This window comes from Falco cherrug, chromosome 13 (assembly GCF_023634085.1).
Source record: "Falco cherrug isolate bFalChe1 chromosome 13, bFalChe1.pri, whole genome shotgun sequence".
In the NCBI taxonomy this organism is placed as follows: domain Eukaryota; kingdom Metazoa; phylum Chordata; class Aves; order Falconiformes; family Falconidae; genus Falco; species Falco cherrug.
The window spans coordinates 13,413,323-13,433,257 of NC_073709.1; the positions used below are offsets into that span (position 1 = coordinate 13,413,323).

General features: G+C 40.0%; 1 protein-coding gene across 1 annotated transcript; it reads left to right on the plus strand.

The window, feature by feature from the left end:
• Positions 1-3,850: 3,850 nt before the first annotated feature.
• Positions 3,851-18,475, plus strand: YIPF4 (Yip1 domain family member 4). The gene is made up of 6 exons (XM_055725870.1): positions 3,851-4,117; positions 7,628-7,781; positions 10,748-10,919; positions 13,008-13,085; positions 14,949-15,062; positions 17,427-18,475. The coding sequence occupies exons 1-6, from the start codon at positions 4,033-4,035 to the stop codon at positions 17,562-17,564; spliced, it is 741 nt and encodes a 246-aa protein (XP_055581845.1). The 5' UTR covers positions 3,851-4,032; the 3' UTR covers positions 17,565-18,475.
• The last annotated feature ends 1,460 nt before the right edge of the window (positions 18,476-19,935 follow it).

Sequence of the window (19,935 nt, forward strand, 5' to 3'; positions counted from 1 at the left end):
CGAGGCTGGTGATGGGTCTGGAGAACAAGTCTGATGAGAAGCAACTGAGGGAACTGGGGTTGTTTAGCCTGGAGAAAAGGGGGCTCAAGGGAGACCTTATCATTCTCTACAACTCCCTGAAAGGAGGCTGTGAACAGGGGAAGCTGGTCTCTTCTCCCAAGTAACAAGTGATAAGACAAGAGGAAATGGCCTTAAGTTGTACCAGGGGAGGTTTAGATGGGATATTAGGAAAAATTTCTTCACTGAAAGGGTGGTCAGGCATTGGAACAGGCTGCCCAGGGAGGTGGTTTAGTCACCATCCCTGGAGGTATTTAGAAAACCTGTAGACCTGGTGCTTAGGGACATCGTGTAGTGGTAGACTTTGCGGTGTTAGGTTAATGGTTAGACTTGATGATCTTAAGGGTCTTTTCCAACTTAAATGATTCTATGACTCTGATTTCATGATTCTACTTTTGTCCAATAGCAGATGTGTCTGGCATTCTATGGAGCGCATACCTTCCACAAGCATCCAAGACATCCCAGGAACAACAGGGAGCAGCAAAATCATAACAGTGTAGGTAAATAGAATAGAATCATAGATCTTGAGTTGGAAGAGACCCAAAAGAATGACTGAGTAAAAATCCCTCCTCCTCACAGGACTACCTGCAAATAAATCATGACTAAAAGCATCATCCAAAAGCATCTTGAATTCTGACAAACTGGCTGTAACAGAGTAAAGAGGAAGAGACACCAGAAATTGAAGGAAGCCTGTCGCAAAGGTCCTGTAACAAATAAGTTCCACATAATAGTTAAGAAAATTAGTTCCTCTTACCAACTGTCTTGATTGCTCAACTTTTTAAAGGGGAAATCAGATTACACATGTCTGTAGGGCTGTTTTATCAAGACAGTTTTCAATTTAAAAATAGGCTACATGCTATAGGTGATTTTTTTTCACTGCTGCAAGGAAACTAATAAACACTGTAAAATGTCCACAGAGAACCTGAACCCAAGTTATATTTGATATAAACACAAACTTCAGTGATCTTTGGATGTGGCAAAGTAGTAACTATCTAGTCATGCTCTCTCCATACAAATCAGATTGGCTTTTATTTGTCCAAAAGTATTTGAGATGGAACTCGCAGTGATTTCTTTTAATGGGATATATACGAGAAAGGAGGTTCCTTCTCCAAATCAAACCACTCCTTTAACGCAATTCCTCATCCCATAACTTTTTCCATTTAAAATACATCCATATTTCTACTCCCACAGCATGTGTATTTCTACTTCCACAGCATGTGATGAGCTCTATGTATGAAGTAGAATTAAACATAGGTAGCATGAATACCAAATTCAACCAAGTTTCGCTGAGACGTCAGGGAAAAAACTGTCCTCTGAGAACAAATGTTGGTATTCAGCAGGGAGCAGAGGGAGGGAGCTAATGGCTAAGCCTAAGCAGGGTTATCTGGGAGCTTTTCTGTTAAGCCTTATAGTCATTGAACACATAAAATGTGAGAACCTGATTCCTGATTCTTCAAAGCATAGACCACAACCAGAGCCAGGACTGGCAACAGCATCTCAATTGTATTATTTTACAACTTCTTTAGCACTACATAGGCCTCTCTGCAGGTCAGTCAAAAACAACGCTTCACAGCACTATCATCAACCAGATCATGAATGGACCATTTGGTGATGCTTTGCAGGTTATCAGATCTTAAGAAGCATTTCTTTAGAGTGAGGGTGGCCAAACACTGGAACAGCCTTCCTAGAGAGGTGGCTGATGCCCAAGCCTGTCTGCTCTGAAGTGGTCAGACAGTTGGACTAGACGATCATTGTAGGTCCTTACCAACTGAAATCTGTTCTATTCTATTCACCACAGTTGCTGCTAGCAAGGCTTGGCAAAGGGGATATCTTGGGTGCAGCAGCTTGAACTGTGGGAGAAGTTTCTGGATTTGCTAATTTATTTTAATGATGAACTAAAAAGGCACCCATTCTGGAGTGTATACAATATGTTGCATACACATTCTACATCTGATTTGTGGCTGTGCCAGATTTCCTTCTGGACAAACTGCAGGAAAGCAGTCCAGAAACCTCAGAACTACAGGGATACCAAAGATACTACTAATATACAGGGCCTGGGCACAGCTTAAAAAAATCCTGTGAAAACCGCATATAGATACTGAGAGGGAGCAAAAAAAAAAAAAAAAAAAAAAAAAGGGAGAGAAAAAGAGGATGTAGGGTAACAGAATACATTTAGGTTTGTATATGTAAAACAATTAGCAAAAGGGTTGCAGGTGGCCATGACAATGCTGGGAGGTGGAGCCATATAAAGTATTGCTGGACAGTAAAGATGGAAGCAAATCCTTCTGAACAGCCAAAAGGAAGGACGCATTTTTTTCAACATCCATTATGTGTTGGGGCTCTTGCTGTATTGAATGATTATACTGAACTCTGAAGCAAGTGGAAAAATACTGAAGAAATAAGACGAGGTTACGGCCAGAACAGTGGGATGAAGAAAAAGGAGCAAATTGCAGATGTTTGCTCAAAACCAAGGCCAACGGGACGTGATAAGAGGAGCTGGGAAACCGCAGAAAGGAGCCTACATGCCAGAACAAGCAGAAAACAGAAATCTTCCCAGTAAACAATTGTTAACCAATCATATTATTATACGCTTGTAAAATAGCCAACCACATTATTGCACGCTTATAGAATGCCTTATAAAAGTCTACCTGGTTTGTACAATAAACGGATCAGATCTTGAACTCTGTGAGTATTTGAATCTGACTCCCGCTCGCCCGAAATGCCCGCAGCAATTATGGATGGAAAATATTTGGGATGATGCTATTAATTCAACAAAGAAATAAAAAGTCCATAGTTACATTCGAAAGGGTATTTGCCAGCAGATTTTTTGATACTGAAGTTCAAAATACTATTTTTAGCAGTATGCAGGAAGCAAATTGCATGTGTCAAGCAGCATGAAGACAATGAATAGACATGAATAAAATATCTCACTATGGAATGAGAAGCAGATTTAAAATTAAACATGATAACAGACAGTTGGTAGGCGGGGGCAGGCAGAAAGCATTGGCCATGTGGATGAACAACTTGTAGAAGAAAACTAGGAAAACTGTTGCAGACGGTGATGAGGGGGTGAAGCTGTCATCCTAGGGCGCTGCAGATGCAGAGTTTCCGCTGCCAGCCTTCAGATCAGATCTGGGAGGTCAGGCTGGACTAAAACATCTGGCTTCACGCCTCACACATTGCCCACCGCGACGACGGCCGCTCTGGCACCGAAGCGGCCAGCAGCACCGAAGCAGCCTGGCCGGCCTCCGAGGCCCCTGCTTGCAAGTGGGTCGCTTCTCACCACCCCCAGAGCCTCGCCAGCCGCCCTTCCGCGAGCAGCATTCGCTGCAGGAACACTTTTTTTTGGGGGGTTGAGACAGGGAATTCACCGGGGCCACCTTTTGGCGTGGCGTTCGGATGCCGCACCGACCCCGCACACGGGTCACCCCGCAGCCTCGGAAGGTAAGTGGCAAGGGGCGCCACGAGCCGGCAAACGGTGGGGGCCCCCCGCTGAGCCACAGCCCCACGGCCCCAGCCCACCACCGCACCTGTGCGCCGCCAAGGGGCCCCCGCGCGGTCCCGGCGCCGGCAGGCAGCTCCGGGGCAGGGGATCGGGCGGAGCGGCCCCCCCCGCGGGCAGGAGGCCCTCGGCACGGTGCCCCGCCGAAGCCTACCGCTGCCACCCCCCACACGAGTGGAGTCGCGCCTCGGCCAATCAGCAAAAGCTTTATACCGGAGTCGAAGTGACTCAATCCCCGAGACGGAGCCGGGGAGCCAGTCAGCATTGGCCCTGCGGCGACCAATCACGGCGCGCCTTGCAAGCGGCCAATCGGAGGGGCGGTGTCGCTTGTTGTTGTCCTGTGAGGCGGCTGCGCGGTGGTCGTTGGGTGCCGGCCGCCGCCGCAGGAGGGACGCGGGGAGGCCGCAGGCCCTGGTGCCCGCTCGTCTCTTCCTGCCCGCACCGGCCCCGCAGCCCCCGCGGAGGGCGGGGAGATGCAGCCCCCGGGCCCTCAGCAGCCGCCGCTTTATGCGCCCAGCAGCGGGGACTTCACCTTTGTATCCTCGGCAGACGCCGAAGGTGAGCGCGGGGCCGCGCTCGGGGCCGCTCTCGCTTTCCCGAGGGAAGGGCTGGGCCGGCCGCCGGGGGAGCGGGCGGCTCCCTTGCGGCTGGGGCGAGCGGTGCCTCCCTTGCCCTCCCCCCGCCCGCCCCCGCGGCCGGTGGCGTGGCCGGAGGCGGAGCGGGGTGGCTGAGGTGGCCGCTGCCCTCGGGGCCGCGGGGCGCCCGCGGCGGGTGCCGGGAGCGGCGCTCCGGGCGGCGCGAGCCGCGTGGCAGCCCCGGCGTGGCAGGGCCGGCCGGGCCGCGTCCCTCGGGCTCTCCGAGCCGTACGCCGGGCTGTGGCCGGCGGCCTGACATAACCGTGACAAGCGCTGTCACGGACCGCTCCTCATCCCCGCGTTGATGGGAGCGCAGTTTGGTGTCTTTCGAAGATTGCCCCGTATGTTCGCAGTCGCTGCGATGCTGTGCCAAAGTCTGTGCCGTGTCTCACTTCAGCACAGTAATCGCGGGGGAAAAGAAGCTCTGCGTGTAGTTTAGGGCTGAAGCGTGGCCAACTGCTGCAGCACAAAGAGCTGTGGTGTACCAGCATGCCGTGAAGATCCGCCTTAAGACTGCAGAAATGAACGTACAGGAGTCAGTGTTGTGCAAACTTATTTTGGTGGAGGATGATCTTTTGGGCTTTACCTATTTAAACAGCAAGCATTCCACTTTATGTGTGAATTTGGTTACCATTGTAATTGTGGATAGGGGTAGGGGTTCATGTAAATACTGACTCATGTGCCCCACCCTGGAAAAGAATTACTGAAGTGGGAAAACTACTGAGAATACCTGTCTTTAGTGAACTTCCCAGTCCTTCTGACAAGGAACGCTAATCAACAGGTACAATCTTGGCTGTGTTTTTTCATTGTTGTTTTGTTTTGTTTTTCTTCTCTACCTTGGCCTGAAAAAGGATCCACGTACCTCTTCTGGATTCCCCCAGAAGTATTTGTTGAGCAATGCTGAACCCAATCCAATACAGCCACCTTTCCAGTAGGATGTGCTAAATTGGGCTCAGCTGTGTGTTCTTTATCAACATAAGTGAGGTTTGATCTCCTGCTTGTTCAAGTGTAGTTCTGTCTGCAAAGTCCTGCATAGACTTACCCTAACATATAAAAACATAAACAGCTTGATACTTCTAAAAATACTAGATGTTGCACTCTGATTTCTATGTTTCCCAAATCCTGATCCCTGTGAAAGTATAAGCTGTTTTATTTTCCCATCTTATTTCCATAAGAGTTAGGCTCTTTGTGGGAAAGAATGCTGGAGAGGTGTTCTCAATGAAGTGGACAGATACAGTATAAAGAACAAACTGTTAGGGTTGGGGGTTTTTTCCCCCTTCTATAAAAAATTTAGAGCTTTTAAAAATTGAGAGCAAAGACTGTCTTGAAAGCTGGTTTCCCACAGTGCCTGGTTGAAATGACATGTGCAATACCTCAGTTTTGCTTCTGTGGTGTTCTGCCTGAGACAGAGCAGTGAAGGCACCCTAACTCTTCCTGGCAAGCATCAGAACCATCAATTCTTGGCAGATTCTTCAGTGCTTGGTTGGCCTGCTGTTAACCTTGTCATTCAAAGCAGCCTATAGAACAGGGGATGGTGGATTTTTTCCCTTGCTTTCTGCACCTTAATGTCCTATCTGAGATGTCTTGCAAAATAGACTTAAAATCATGTTAATAGGTTTCATGATTAAGAAGTGTTGTTCTAAGTATTCACCAATCGTTGGACTGCTAAAAGGAATCTTTTAGTAAATAATTAGTAAATAAGACTGGTGCGGAAGTTTCCCTGCCTCAGGATGGATTGTCAGTGAGCGGTCACTGAGAAAGGAGAAATAAATGGCTGGTTGGACTGTTATATTTGCTTGTCCTGACAGTCACGTTTGTGCGCAAAGAGTAGCAAGAACCTGTCCTTGCAAAGAAGTGTATTGTTGTAGCATAAGCAAATATTTTTAGGTGACCAAAGTGTCCCAGTGACAACAGAAAACTTTGGAGGCTTTCTTTACCTTGACACCCAGGCATTGAGAATACATTTTTCTTTTTTCCTCCCTCTGTAAACAGCAGAGAAAGGCTTTTCTTGTGTCTTGCGAGATCAGTGTATGTGTGCTGGTACTGACAGGAGTGAAGAGAAATTCCTTTTTTAAGTTATGGTCATCTTTACAAGGATCATGCTCAGATGATGTTCCAAGAATCAAAGCAATGGATCATTAACTCTCATGATTATGAAATGGTTGAAAAGCATTTATGGAGAAGCTTGAATTTAAGCTTGACTGGCCTAGAAAGCTTATTTGGGAAGGAGAATTTTCTTAAATTAATTGTGATACTGAGTGATCAGTGAATGCTTCAGACATGCTGGCTGAAGACACTATGAGATTCTGTCAGATCTTTGTTTCTAGAAAACGACGTTGCATTTTGATAGAAAATGTTGCAATTGTGATCTGAAAATATGACCCGATTTGCCTCTGTGAGAATGTGTTTCAGGAATACTCGTGATAGCTAGGTGTTTTGGGAAATTTGTGCCTAGGAACTTTTCTGGGTGAAGAACGCACAACAATGAAAAGGCATTGGATGAGAAGAGAGTTTTTGTGTCTCAGTGTATTTGTAATAAGGTTTATACAAAAAAATTTACATGTTTCTGTTTGGATTTTTCCTTTTTAGCAAATAATGGAAATCCATGATTTCATAAAGGAATAATTATTCCTTCTTCTACATTTTATTTCTTCCTTCAAGTTGCTTGGTATATTTTCAGTTACTATTCTGCATTTTTCATCTGTATATAACAATATGAGACAACAGAGTAGTATTTATTGGTGACTTTGACGCAGCCAGAACATATATAAGTTGCTCTTTGTTTTGGTTTCTTTAATACTGTGGCACAGCAAGATCATAGTATATTGAAGAGAACTCCTTGTATCTCTTCTTACTGGCTGGAGCATAAGGATCTCTGATAGTATTTTTTTTCTAATATTTTCAGCTGTATTAAAGGCAATTACAATTACAAATGAAAACATTTGGTCTTCTTTCATGAGAAATTGGACATAAAAGCAGAGAATGTTTTAGCTGAAGCAATGCCACTGTGCAGAAGTGGGCTCCAAAAGAGGTATAGTATGATCAGAAAAGAAGTGGTAAATAATCTACAACTTAGAGTATGATGAGACTTTCATTAGTGAACTCCTTTTATGCCATATGCTTAATGATAAAGCACACATTGAAGGCTTTCTGTCATAACACTGTGTCATCAAAACATGAATTCCATTTGGAAGCTAAGGCTTGGTAATTCGAGACCTAAACCGACGTTGTTGCTTTTGCATTAAAACTGGAAGTACCCTTTCAAATTCTGTATCTGTTAAAGTATAATTTTATTCTGTAACTAAATATTTTGTGGTGAGGAGCAGCACATGTGGCTTTATGTATCTGTTGCTTATCTTCCAGTACTTATGAAATCTAATGGCTTTTGGCCGTACATAAAAAGGTGTATCTTTCTCTCCCTTTTTCTTTTAAGATCTTAGTGGCTCCATAACAACTCCAGATGTTAAGCTAAATCTTGGAGGAGAATTCATCAAAGAATCTACTGCAACTACATTCCTAAGACAGAGAGGGTATGGCTGGCTTCTGGAAGTGGAAGATGATGACCCAGAAGATAACAAGCCACTCCTGTATGTCATAATTATTTTTGGGTATCTGTCTGTATTAGTAGTGTAGGAAAAAAAACCCAACTTGTAGCCTCTTAAGTTATACCCCAGCCTTTTGCTGTGACTGGAATTCAGTTCGACAGATTACTTGACCAATGATTGTTTTCTAGTGCAGGAATGAAAACATGATGTTTCTTATTATGGGTTTTATTTTTAGCATAAAAGAGAGGCTTGTTGTTCACTGTGGAGGAGGAAGGAAGGAGGAAGTAAAATCCGATTTTATTAATCTCTAGAAGTATAAAGCTTTTATGGCTTTTCTGCCCTTAGGTGTTGATCTTAAAATGATAGAATCGTTTAGATTGAAAAAGACCTTTAAGATCAATAGCGTCCAACTGTTAACCCAGGACTGCCCGGGTGGTATCTGGTATGGTAATTTAAAAATGAGGTTGTATTCTTTCCATCTTCTGCACTGATTATGTGAGTTCTTAATGCTGTCAAAGAATTGGAGGCTAAGGCAATCCTGTGGAAAGATTAATGTTAAGTAAATGTAAGTAAATTCTGTCAGTTATTCTGAAGTGAAAGCATTATGAATCATGCTTATTACAGTAGGGATGCTAGAAGCAAGGTTGCGCAAACTTTATGATCTTTGATGTTATAAAGCTAGATTAAAAGGGTGGTAGTGTTGAAAGACAAAACTGTCCTTAAAACTGAAAAATCTCAGCATCCCTTGTTCTGTTCACAGAAACATGGGTGGCTGAAGAAAGTTAGTATCTTAAGGTTATTACACTGTGAGTCAGGCAGCCTGGGTTTTGGTCCTTGTGCTGCACCTAAGCAACTTCATACTCAGTGTCTCACATACAGGAAAACATATACAGTGTTTTCCTGTGTGAATTAAAGATAATGATGCTTTAAAAGCTTGAAGTGAGCACGTGAGTACTCTGGAGAACTCAAATGAGAGTGCTGGGAGAGAACAGATGTCTGGAGAGCTTAACAAAATGACACTGCTACTTGAAAAGTAAATTAAAGTGTGCAGAAGTAGCTCCTTGTGTGAATAAGTCTGTTCTATGAATCTCTACTTTTTCATTTCGAAACAGAATGGTGTACTGATGTGAAAACATATGAATTCTCTTTTTTGTGTAACTTTTTATCCCACAGAAAACCAAGTTTGTGATTCAAAGACAGCTAGGTGTTCTTAGCTGCTGATTGCTGGAAGTGAGAGGAATGCCAGGGAGATAAATGATCAGTTTGTGGCAAACGGGATGAATATAATCATCCTCACAGGAAAGGCCTTAATCTGACTTTCATGTAGCAGTTTTTATGCAGTTAGGATTATTCCCAGAATATGTGCTGTAATGAAGCTTGGTAACCTGAATCCTACAAAGGATTTCAAGAACAGCAGCCAGCTAAGGGAGGTTCACCAGTGTGGTGCTGCTGGGCAAGCATTTTGTTCAATAGAATTGAGATTATTTTATGATTATTTTTTTTTGTTCTCATTGGGCAGCCTTACTCCAGACACTTATTTCCTGTTACACCTGCCACATTTCTGAGGTGAGATAGCTGTGAGCTTCATGTGAAATGCAGTTTATTCACATGAGAAACTGTCAGAAGCCCTAGGTGATGACAAAGAATTATTTCTGGGCAGGAGAATATTTGTGTTACACAGTCTTTAGAGTAAAATATAGGAATACTACATCCTGTTTAGGTAAATGGAGGAAAATAGAAGCTCCTAGTCTAATCCTTAAATTCAGGGATGTGTTAACAATTTTTGTTATTTACTCACAAGTTAGTAATATCAATTCTGAAATAGCTTCAGTAATAGCAATCCTGAAAATGCCTTGAGAGACTGAATGAGCAGTTGTCATTTTGCGGTTGTTTTGGTTTTTTTTCTAAGAGAAATTCTGGTGAATCATGTCTTTGCATTTATTTCTTGCTTCAGCTTTTCTGGGGGGAAACCCATAATTCAAGGCCTTGTACAAAACTTTCATAAATGGACTTAGGACATGATTCTGCATTTTTCTCTGCTGTGCTCCTAAATGTAGAGCAGAGGGATATCTGCTGGAAGTCTCTTGCAACTCTTCAGAGCTCCTCGGTCATGACTACATAAGGAAGACACTAACGTACAGTTCTATCGTAAGGTTCCATGCATAAACTCAAAGAAGTGGAATTGGCCTTTACTTAGAAAGTGTGATTCCCTCCCATAAGGAGGGATTACTAAGACAATCACAGCAAGAGGTACCAGTTCATAGTCTCCTGTGCAGAAGAGTCTTCCAGTCCATTTGTAGCTGCTTACCAATAGTTTGTAACAGGGATTGGAGAAGGCAATTAGAGAAGAGCAGATCTGTTGATAGAATTTATTGCTTGTTTAGTTGGCTTTTATTTATTTTTACCATATTGGAAGCAAGCCAGTAATTAAACAATTGGTATAAACTGGTCTCCTGAAAACTGCTGTGGTGAAGCAAGTTAAAACCGATTTTACTTTAGAAAATTGGTTTTACCTGATATTTTTTGAATGGTTTAGGATTAGTGAATGTAAAGGTATTCTTTCTTGTGGAGTTTGAAATAAAATGTGCCCGTAGTAAGTGTGCTCAGCATAGGAATGCACAGACATTCTACTTCCGTGTATCCATGTCTTTGACTTTTTAAGTAGTTAGAATGGTATGAATGTGTCATGTATTCCTGCATGTCAGAAAATAGATTGACTGTCTTAGACTGGTAGGGTATGTTGTGTGTTTTCTGTTCTCAGTCTTGTAATTGTTTTTTGAATAATTAAATATATCTAGCTGTGTCACAGCGGTTACTGAATGTGGGATGAAGGTATGGTGTTGCTTTGTTGTGGACAAACTGTTCCTTTGGTAGTTATGGCTTCAGAAAGCCTTATGGGTGACGGGAGGCTTGCTCTATAAACCTACTGTTTGCCCCTGCACTTACTTTTTTATGCTCTATTTTATTACCATGGTGTATAGTAATGCTCACTTGCTTTACAATTTCAGGGAGGAACTCGACATTGATCTGAAGGATATTTACTACAAAATTCGATGTGTGTTGATGCCTATGCCGTCTCTTGGGTTTAATAGGCAGGTAGTGAGAGACAATCCAGACTTTTGGGGTCCTCTGGCGGTTGTACTCTTCTTCTCAATGATTTCATTATATGGACAGTTTAAGGTAGGTATAAGCCTTCTACCTAAAAAGAAATCTAAACTAAATCTGGGGAAATGATTGCTAAGCAATTTGCATTCTTACGTAGGTAGAATGTCTTTTCTTCGCATACTAATGTGGGGCATTTCAAATTCTGTTTCACAAGTTAATCTGTAGAAAGACAGCAGTAAGAAATGTATTAGATAGCCCATGGATAACTTGATCATGATGAAATGTCAGGTTTGGTTTTATACAGTAAAAGAAAGGAAAGATGTGGTTTCTGGAGGAAATAACTTGATACTAACAGGTTTATAGTCATATTAGTGAATCTTCCCACTTGAATTGTGACCTTTTGTTAACATGTTTTTTATTACTAGAAAATGTTACCAAAGAACATTTGTTTGGATGCCATATTTTTTATTTTCTGACAAATAAAGCTACTTGTTTAATTCATACTGTATCACTGCCGTTACCTGGTATATTTAATCTCCATTAGTGCCATTTGCTATTTTGTCCTCCCTGCTCAATTACAATCAAATAACTTTCCTCTGGTCAGTAGGCTTTTTCTGTAATTCCTTTTGAACTCCAGGGTGGATAGCTATTCAGAGGCATTGTGCAGATGTAATTGGCCTCCATAAACACTGTTAGCTTTTTTTCTTTATGTTCAGATTGACAGTAGAGAAGCGGTATCTTTCGTAGTCACAATTTATATGTGAGCCTAGGTGATTCTGATTCAGAAACCTTTGCGACTATATGTGTAGTTACAGTTGTTTAACATACAACGTAGTAAAGCAATAAGCCATATGTGAAGCAGCAGAATGTGCTTATGCAAGGATTTTTGTGAATGGTGAGATAAAATCACTCCCTTTATGACCTCTGGCTTCCATATGGTGTACCAACGCTGACAAAGAATTCACTCTGTGTCTTGTTTCTATGAACTTGAAGTGAGTAGACTAAATCACTGTATTATTCAAGTCTTTTGGGTGGACCACTTAGCTGTCTCCCAGGCAAAGCACGGACCGTTCCTTGACCCCACGACAGATAAGCTACTTTCTGCAGTTTGTGTACCTACTGTACATGAACAGTAGGTCTAACATTTCTTAGAAACAGTGGATTTAACATACTGATGTGAAAGTACTGTATATGTGTGAGGAGGGAAGGCAGTAGCTAGCAGCAGAGTGACTGACAGCAGCTAGACTAGATGAACTGAAAGGTGGGCTGTAAGCTGGGGAGAGATGAGCATTCCAGCTTTAAGACTTTAATCTGGTCCTCTTCCTTTAGACAGTGGAGGAAAGCAGGAGGTAGAAGGAGGCCATGTGCTAGTTTCACAGATAGCATAAAGCTATTGTTATGGACTTAATTTTTAAATTCAGCCGTCGTGCATTTGAAAATAGACTGGACTGAACTGTTGTTTCCTTGTAAAAAGGTATTTCAAAAGGGAGAGCAAAGGGGAGACTATAGTCCTCCCAGAGGCTCAGCTCCAAGAATAGCTAAGTTACTTTGAAGATTCTGTTAAGCCAGAAAATGATTTTTAAGATTTCACCTGTTTAAGAGCAGAGCAATGAAAGAATCAGGAAAAAAATGGCAGAGTATGTCCCAGGAGTCTGGGGCTTCTATTAAGCTGTAATCATTATCAGGCTCTACTGAGAGTTAGTCCTATGTCGTCTTCTGAGCATTCCCAGTTTGCGTAAAGTGGCATCCTTATGGATGAAAGAAGCAGAATTCCAACTCCTTGTATTGGTTGAGCTGGCTTTTAAAAACTGAGGTCACATTTTGTAATAGGCAGGATATGAAGACATTTATTTAGCTAGGGTGGTCTAAGCTTTAGTTTTAAGTAAACTGTACTCTGCCACAGTATTACAATACTTAGCAAAACACGTTGCATATACATTCCATGTTCACCAAACTTACCGTTAATGTGATTCTGTAAATGTAACCTCTGAATTTTATTCTCAAGTTGCATTGTGATACTAAGTAAAAATATTCTTGGTGCAATTCAGAATTGTTTTGTGACAGCAAATTGCTGTGACAGCAGTGAAAGTGGTAATAGAAATGTGTTTTCTTTGATCACAATGATAATTATTAATACAAATGAATTATTGTTTGTCTCTTAAGGTTGTTTCTTGGATTATAACTATTTGGATATTTGGATCCTTGACAATTTTTTTACTGGCCAGGGTTCTTGGAGGAGAAGTAAGTACCTGTATGCAAAAAGGACATAAGAGGGAGGTAATGTAAAGTCTCTTGACTACATTGTTCAGTAGTCGTTGGGTTTTCTTGGTGCTTGACTGTGGACCTTGTAGCTGACTAAGAATGGATGCAGTTAGTAAGTGTAATGCCTACATTTTGGGTTGTTGGCCATCAAAGTAAAATCTGAAATACAGAGATGGTCAACTAGCCTTTCTGTGTACTGGATGGTGCGCTGGTTGTGACAAACAATCTGGCAATTTGTACTGTGAATCCCAGAAACTTAACAGGTGCCTGTGATCCAGAACTGAAGTCCATTCTTGAGGGACAAGTGCTTTCAGTTTATTGGTCACTGAGCTAAATGGGATCCTTTCTCCTTTGCACGGCTCTTGCACTGTGCTTTATTAAAACTTCTATTTTTTTTTTTAATGGGGCTAACAGCAATTGTATAATGTCCTTGTGGGTAGAGTACCTACCAGTGTTTGTTTTTATCTTTGGACTGATGCAGTTCAAACCTATTAAAGGATGAAAATCAGTGCATGTTCTTGAACTGCAAAGCCAATTGATGTTCTGACCTACATACCTCCCTCCAGCTGCTTGCACCAGCAGGGTTGGAAAAGTGGTTTGAGCTGTTTACAAATGAAGTCACTAAGTGATTCAGGTGTAAATGACAACAAATGACTTGCAGCAAGGCCCACAAGACAGCTACAGTGAAAACAGTCAGGAGGGTAGAAAGTTCTTAAAAATGGCTCTGCAGCAAAAAATGCATTGAACTGTGTTGTGAAGAACCAAATACTCAGTGATGCCCAATTTTTATATTTTTACTATGCATCTTGCATTAATGATGAATAATGTTTCAGATTTCCTACTTATCTTTACATTTTTTAAACTTTCTTCTAATTATAATTGCTACAGTCTTCTAGTGTGAACACTGTTTTGAAAGAAAAAGCTTTTACAAATGTGATCACATGGTATTTCTGCATGCCACATAATCCAGATGCCCTTAAATCAATCTGTTTTGCAACTCAAAATGTGAAATTATTAGAATGTATAAATTGGCAAGGAAGTGTAAGTGCACAGTGGACTGTGAAGGATCAACAGCCACAAGAGAGTGATTGCAGGATGGTCATTTGTCTCACCAGTATTTTTCCTGTTAAATCCAAGAAGCCTAATTTGGCCCAGGAACATTTCAAACCGTAGTAGGGGAAAATCAGACATTTTAATCCCCATGAAGCTAAAAACAGTTACAGAATTACTTTGAACAAATCTGTTTAAGATAGTAAAAATAATTTTAAACTGGAAATCAGATTTCTGTGCCTTAGAGGGACCAGGTTCTAGGTCTTCCACTGATGCCAAAAGCATTCATGTACTTCATGCATTTATTTATGTATAATGGATATGAGTATGTTAATGCAGGAAATTACATCTTTGCTACTTTTGACAGCCAGGACTACAGCTGGTGATTTGAGAGGTCTGTTCTAGTTCTGTGCTCCTGGGTATCACACACACACCATGGAGAGTGGCAGTTGAGAACCTCTTAAGGCAGAACATGAAAATTTGAGCAGTGGGTGGAATTACATGTTGAACCTGTATAAATTCTTCCCTTGGAAGTGATAAAATTGTCATTTACAACTTTTTTTTTTTTTTAAAAATGACAATGTTCTAAGAGAACTGAATGATTAATTAAAAAAATTCTAGGGGGTAGCATACAAAACCAATTTTCATACTAGCAAGCTTCCTTTAGTTGAAATCTCATGAATACCTAAGAAATTATTATTGCTATTCATACTGTTATTACAAGATCAGATTGTGTATGGTGACAAAGATGGAGTACTACAAAGCTTGTTTTTATGTGCTTGAAAATTTCAGGTTGCTTATGGCCAAGTTCTTGGTGTGATAGGATATTCCCTACTTCCCCTCATTGTCATAGCACCCGTACTTTTGGTGGTTGGATCATTTGAAGTTGTTTCTACCCTAATAAAAGTAAGTTCAGTATAATCTATTGTGAATTGTTTACAGTTATTTTTAAGTCACTTTCCTAAGACTACAAGTATTAATCTGTTCAGGGCGACATAACAATGTGTCAAAATAATCAGAACTACAATGTGAGGTCTGTGATCCTCTTGGTGGACATGACTGCTAAGCAAATTCTGTTTCAAATGTTTGAGTACTTGGGGCATGTACAGACCTGTTGCTATAACAACACCTGTTGTTATCAGGTTAGCTTATATTTAAATATTTTGTGGTGCTCTAATAGTCGCATTAAAAATAAATAGGGTTATCATTTTGAGAAAAGGATGCATAACTAAACCTCAAAATGAAGAATCTGAAAATAAGCCGTTTGATCCCTTCCCCCGTCATCCAGTTTATTTTTAGTTACTGCAGCATGAATATGACATTAGTCATTATTCTGAGACCTTCCCATAGTGGTAGCTTTACAAAGCCCTTGATACCCTTTGCAGAGACGGCAAGTATTGTTCTGATTTACTGCAGACGTGGAATGTAAGGCACAGAGCAAGAGTAACTTCCCTTATACCACCTGCTGTTGGATGCTTTTTATGCAACTAGCAACGTTCCCTGATAGATCGGAAAACTACATAATGTTCTTGAACGCTTCCAGTACTACTTAAAACCCTTCTAGGTAGCCTTTGAGGTCATTGCTGAACTTTTGGAAAGGTTGGCTGAGGAAGTTCTCTTCCTAGCTAAGCTGTACACTTTCTGAGTTCTTGTTCTGTTGATTTGATTGATTTCTGTTTTTTTGGCGTGCTGGTACACAATATAATTGAAGCACAACTGAAGTGTATGATAAATAACAAAATTGCTGTGTTTGTGATTTGATAACTTGTAATTACTGTGAAGCGATACAGTCAGCAAATCATTAACTTGCCAGTTAACTAATGTATAACTTGAAAATAAATAAATGTTAATGAAAAGTCTGTTACTTGAGTACTGGTAACAATCTTACATGAACTTCAGGGTGAATCTGTGCTAGGTTCTTACCTTTTACATCGTTGGTGTGAAAATGCAGGACGAGCCCCATACGGCCAAAACTACTTATGCTGTGACAAGTACTGCTACTTACGGCTTGAGAGCTCTGCGCTTGGGGAAATATTTCCCAGTCCTAGAGTTGGGGAACTTACAGTGAAATAGTGACATTCCAATCAGTTCTTTTCCAGTTGCAATCAGCGAAGTAATGCACCTCAATTGTTTCAGTTGCTGCAATTTTCCTAATGTTTCTTAGGGAATTCAGTCATGATTCTTGAATGTTCTTCCTGTCCATCTCTGCAATCCTAGGTTAGGCAGCAAAAACAGGAGTATGCAATCACATGCATATTTTTTGTTGGGGTTTTTTTTGTTTGTTTTTATAATGGCAGTTGAACAGGCCACATAATCCCTCAAGGGGCTTCAACTCCTGACAGAACTGTAGGACAAGTTCTTTGCTGGGGTCCTACTATGTCTGCCCCCTTTGCTCTTGTGTTTTGCAGAAGATCACAGTGGCTTTGCATGCTGGATGGTTTTAAATATTTTTTCCTTTTTTTTTATTAATACTCGAGGTGCTGCTAGAGGATAATGATGTCTGATTACTTTTTGCTATAACCTTGTTAGTTTGAGGTTTAAGTTCACTGGCCTCAAGACATTATTTTTTTTTTTAAATATGCATGTTAACTTCATATAGCACAGTGGATGTTCATAGGTAATGTTGCTTTCTGCCAGTCTTTTAAACTGGTTCTTTCTTAATTTAGTAAGCAATATAGTTTTTGATACAAATTGTATTTTGGCAGGCTTCTCACTGCACCTGAAAGAACTATGAATATGAGGTTCAGTTACCTTGAGGTGGAGGCACCGTAATTAAAGAAAAGTTTGAGCCAGATAAATCCTGAAATAAAAAAATAGTAATTAAACTCTCTGGTGTATATATTATAGAGGAAGAGTCAAGTACAGTGACTCTTTTGCTTAAAGAAAGGGAGGGGTCAATAGTTGGGGTCAGTCAAGGTAGAAAGAAAAATTACTAATCCAGTGATGTTTCAGATTACCAGTGTATATGGCTTGCTTTATGATGTCTGTCTTATATTAGAGAAAAGTTACTGTAGATCCTTAGCTGTTTACTTCAGTAAAAATGGCTCCAATAAAAAATAATATGACTCTTTGTTAAATGTTTCTCTAAACTTAAATGAAAATGTGTAGTGTATTCTTTTCTATTCATGGTGTGTGTGTGTGTGTGTGTAGTTCTCCAAAATTCTTGTTTGAGGGAGTCTTAATCCTGTTGAGAGAAGAACTGATTTTTGTCTTGGTATTTGGAGAGATTTTCTTGTGGTGTCAGCTAAGATTGTTCATCTTCTTTTTCAGTTGTTTGGAGTCTTTTGGGCTGCATACAGTGCTGCATCATTACTAGTTGGAGAAGAATTCAAGACCAAGAAACCCCTTCTAATTTATCCAATCTTTTTATTATACATTTATTTTCTGTCCTTGTACACTGGGGTGTGATCTAGTGCAATATGAGGCCAGAAACTGTATTTTATTCACTTGCAGACTGATAACACATAAGAATAAGGAGGCTGGAGATAACACAAGTGACTGTTTTGTATCCGGTTGTCAAGATGTTTTAAGATCGGAGAGCATATTTGTGTATATTATTTAATGAAGCAATTGTAGCTATATAGATTTGTATCAAAGTTCTAGGTTTGTTTAAAACTCTTCAGATTTTAATGAACAAAATAAAAGAACCTTGTGTTTTATAAGAAAATGCAGCAAAACCACAACTCAATACCTGTGCCAAAAGCACTAGGACCAGATAACTACATTCGAGGAGAAAAATGAGAAGTTAACTGTAACAATCTCAAAGTGCAATTTTTCTTTTGAGCTTAAACACAGCTGGCTTTTTTGGCACAGCAAATTCTGTAGATAATATATATTTATGAAACAGTCCTGATTGTTCACAGAATAGTCTGTATAATCAAGACATGAAGATATTACTTTTAATTTAGTGCCTCAATTACTTTGATTTGGCTATTGAGTTTTTATAAATTCCAATTTGTTTTCAAAACATGTATATACTGTGTATTTTGTATCTATGGCTTGTGTGTAGCGTAAGTACTCCATGGTTAAGGATGTATATTGGGTTTTTAAAAGATTGAAGATACAAGTATTTGAAGTCTTCATTTAATATCTCTGACCAAAGGAGCAAGATATTTACTGCGTGACATTATTAATTAAAATGCATATTTAGAGAAACAAATTATTTTACTTAAAAGTATAAATTTACAGAGAAAAGGGGGAACACTTTTCTCAGCTGTAGTGGTGGCTTAATGTTGGAGAAAAAAGATGATCTATCAAATTTGTGTGACCTTTAAACAATGTTATTTTATGATGGCAAAATAAAAATAATGCTTCCCTAACTGTTTTACAACATCTTGCTCTGTCTTGCTTTTAATAGCATGCTATTTAACACGCATCCATTCCCTTCCCCCCACCCCCCAGTACTATTAATTCCTTGTAAAGAGAAATAAAAAAAAAAGATTTGTAAGGCCAGATTTTCCCTCCACTAAATAAGGCAGAATTACAGCCTTAGTAACAATTACAGTCTTGCTAATTTTGACTATCCAAGGGTTATGTAATAACGTGATGACATGTTAAATATTTCCTGTGTACTGTGTTGATGGCTTATGTAATGGTCCTTATGGTAATGTTTCTTCATGAGGGAAGTCCACTGAAGTTCACTTTGCATGGTACTAACTTAGGCATTTGCAATCTTCAGTATTTAGTATTGACAAATAGATCTTAAGATTCCTAATTGTTTTTGGGGTGTTTTTTTTGGTAACAGGAAAAAAGCATTCCCCATCCTTTTTTTATTTTTTTTTAACGTTGCAAATAAAAATCAACCATGACAAGGTAATAGTAGAGGCTGTCTTTGATCCCTGATGGACATATTTCCTTATCAGAACTGTAGCTTTTCAGCTTTTTAGACTGTGTAACTTGCTGTTTTGGTCACTTATTCTTACCACTCATTATTGGTGCAAAATATATATTTAAATTCCAACTCTACCACAAACCTCTAGTTTATTTGGTCTGCTTTTCTGGCTGATGCTTGTATTGGTTTTAAACAGAACTACTTACAATTGATGCTAGACATCAATTGTAATGTAATACTCTAGGATGTAATACCTTAAAGGAGAAAAATTAAGAGTGATTGACTTTTCACCTAACTTGACTTCTGCAGAAGTTCCGGTGGAATTACTGCAGAGTCAAACTAAGCCAATTATACCAGCAAGTTACTTCTTATCTGCAAGTGTTCTGTGAGCATTCATATCGCATTCTAAAAAAAAAAAAAAAAAAAAAAACCAACAAACCAACCAACCTTAAAAAAAATGCACGTTAGTGTATTAAAAAAAAAAAAAAGCATGTTAGCTTTGGAATCTTGCATGATAATCTGGTTTTATCTCTTTTTTTTTTTTTCATGATTTACACTTCTTTTTTAACAGGAGTATCCAGCTAGTATTGGAAGACTCAACCCAGGTCCTGTGAATACATGGTTAACTAACAACCACAAACATGAAGGGCAAGGACACATGTAGGTTACTAGGCTGTCAGAGAGCTTTAAGCTTAGTTTTCCTTTGCATAGCTGTTCATTAGATGTCTGTACTGGATCCTGTGCATCTGAAATGACTATGAATATTCAAAGGATGCAAGAAATGTTCTATTTAACTTCCTCTATACTAATGTTCTGTGAAATTTATAGTTGCAATTTTAACTGTTCCTTTCCACAGACTTGGCACATGTAATATGCAATGTAGATATGCACTTAACATAGTACATATTTTGTACACAATTGCAGATTTGCACCTTTTAATCTTAGTCT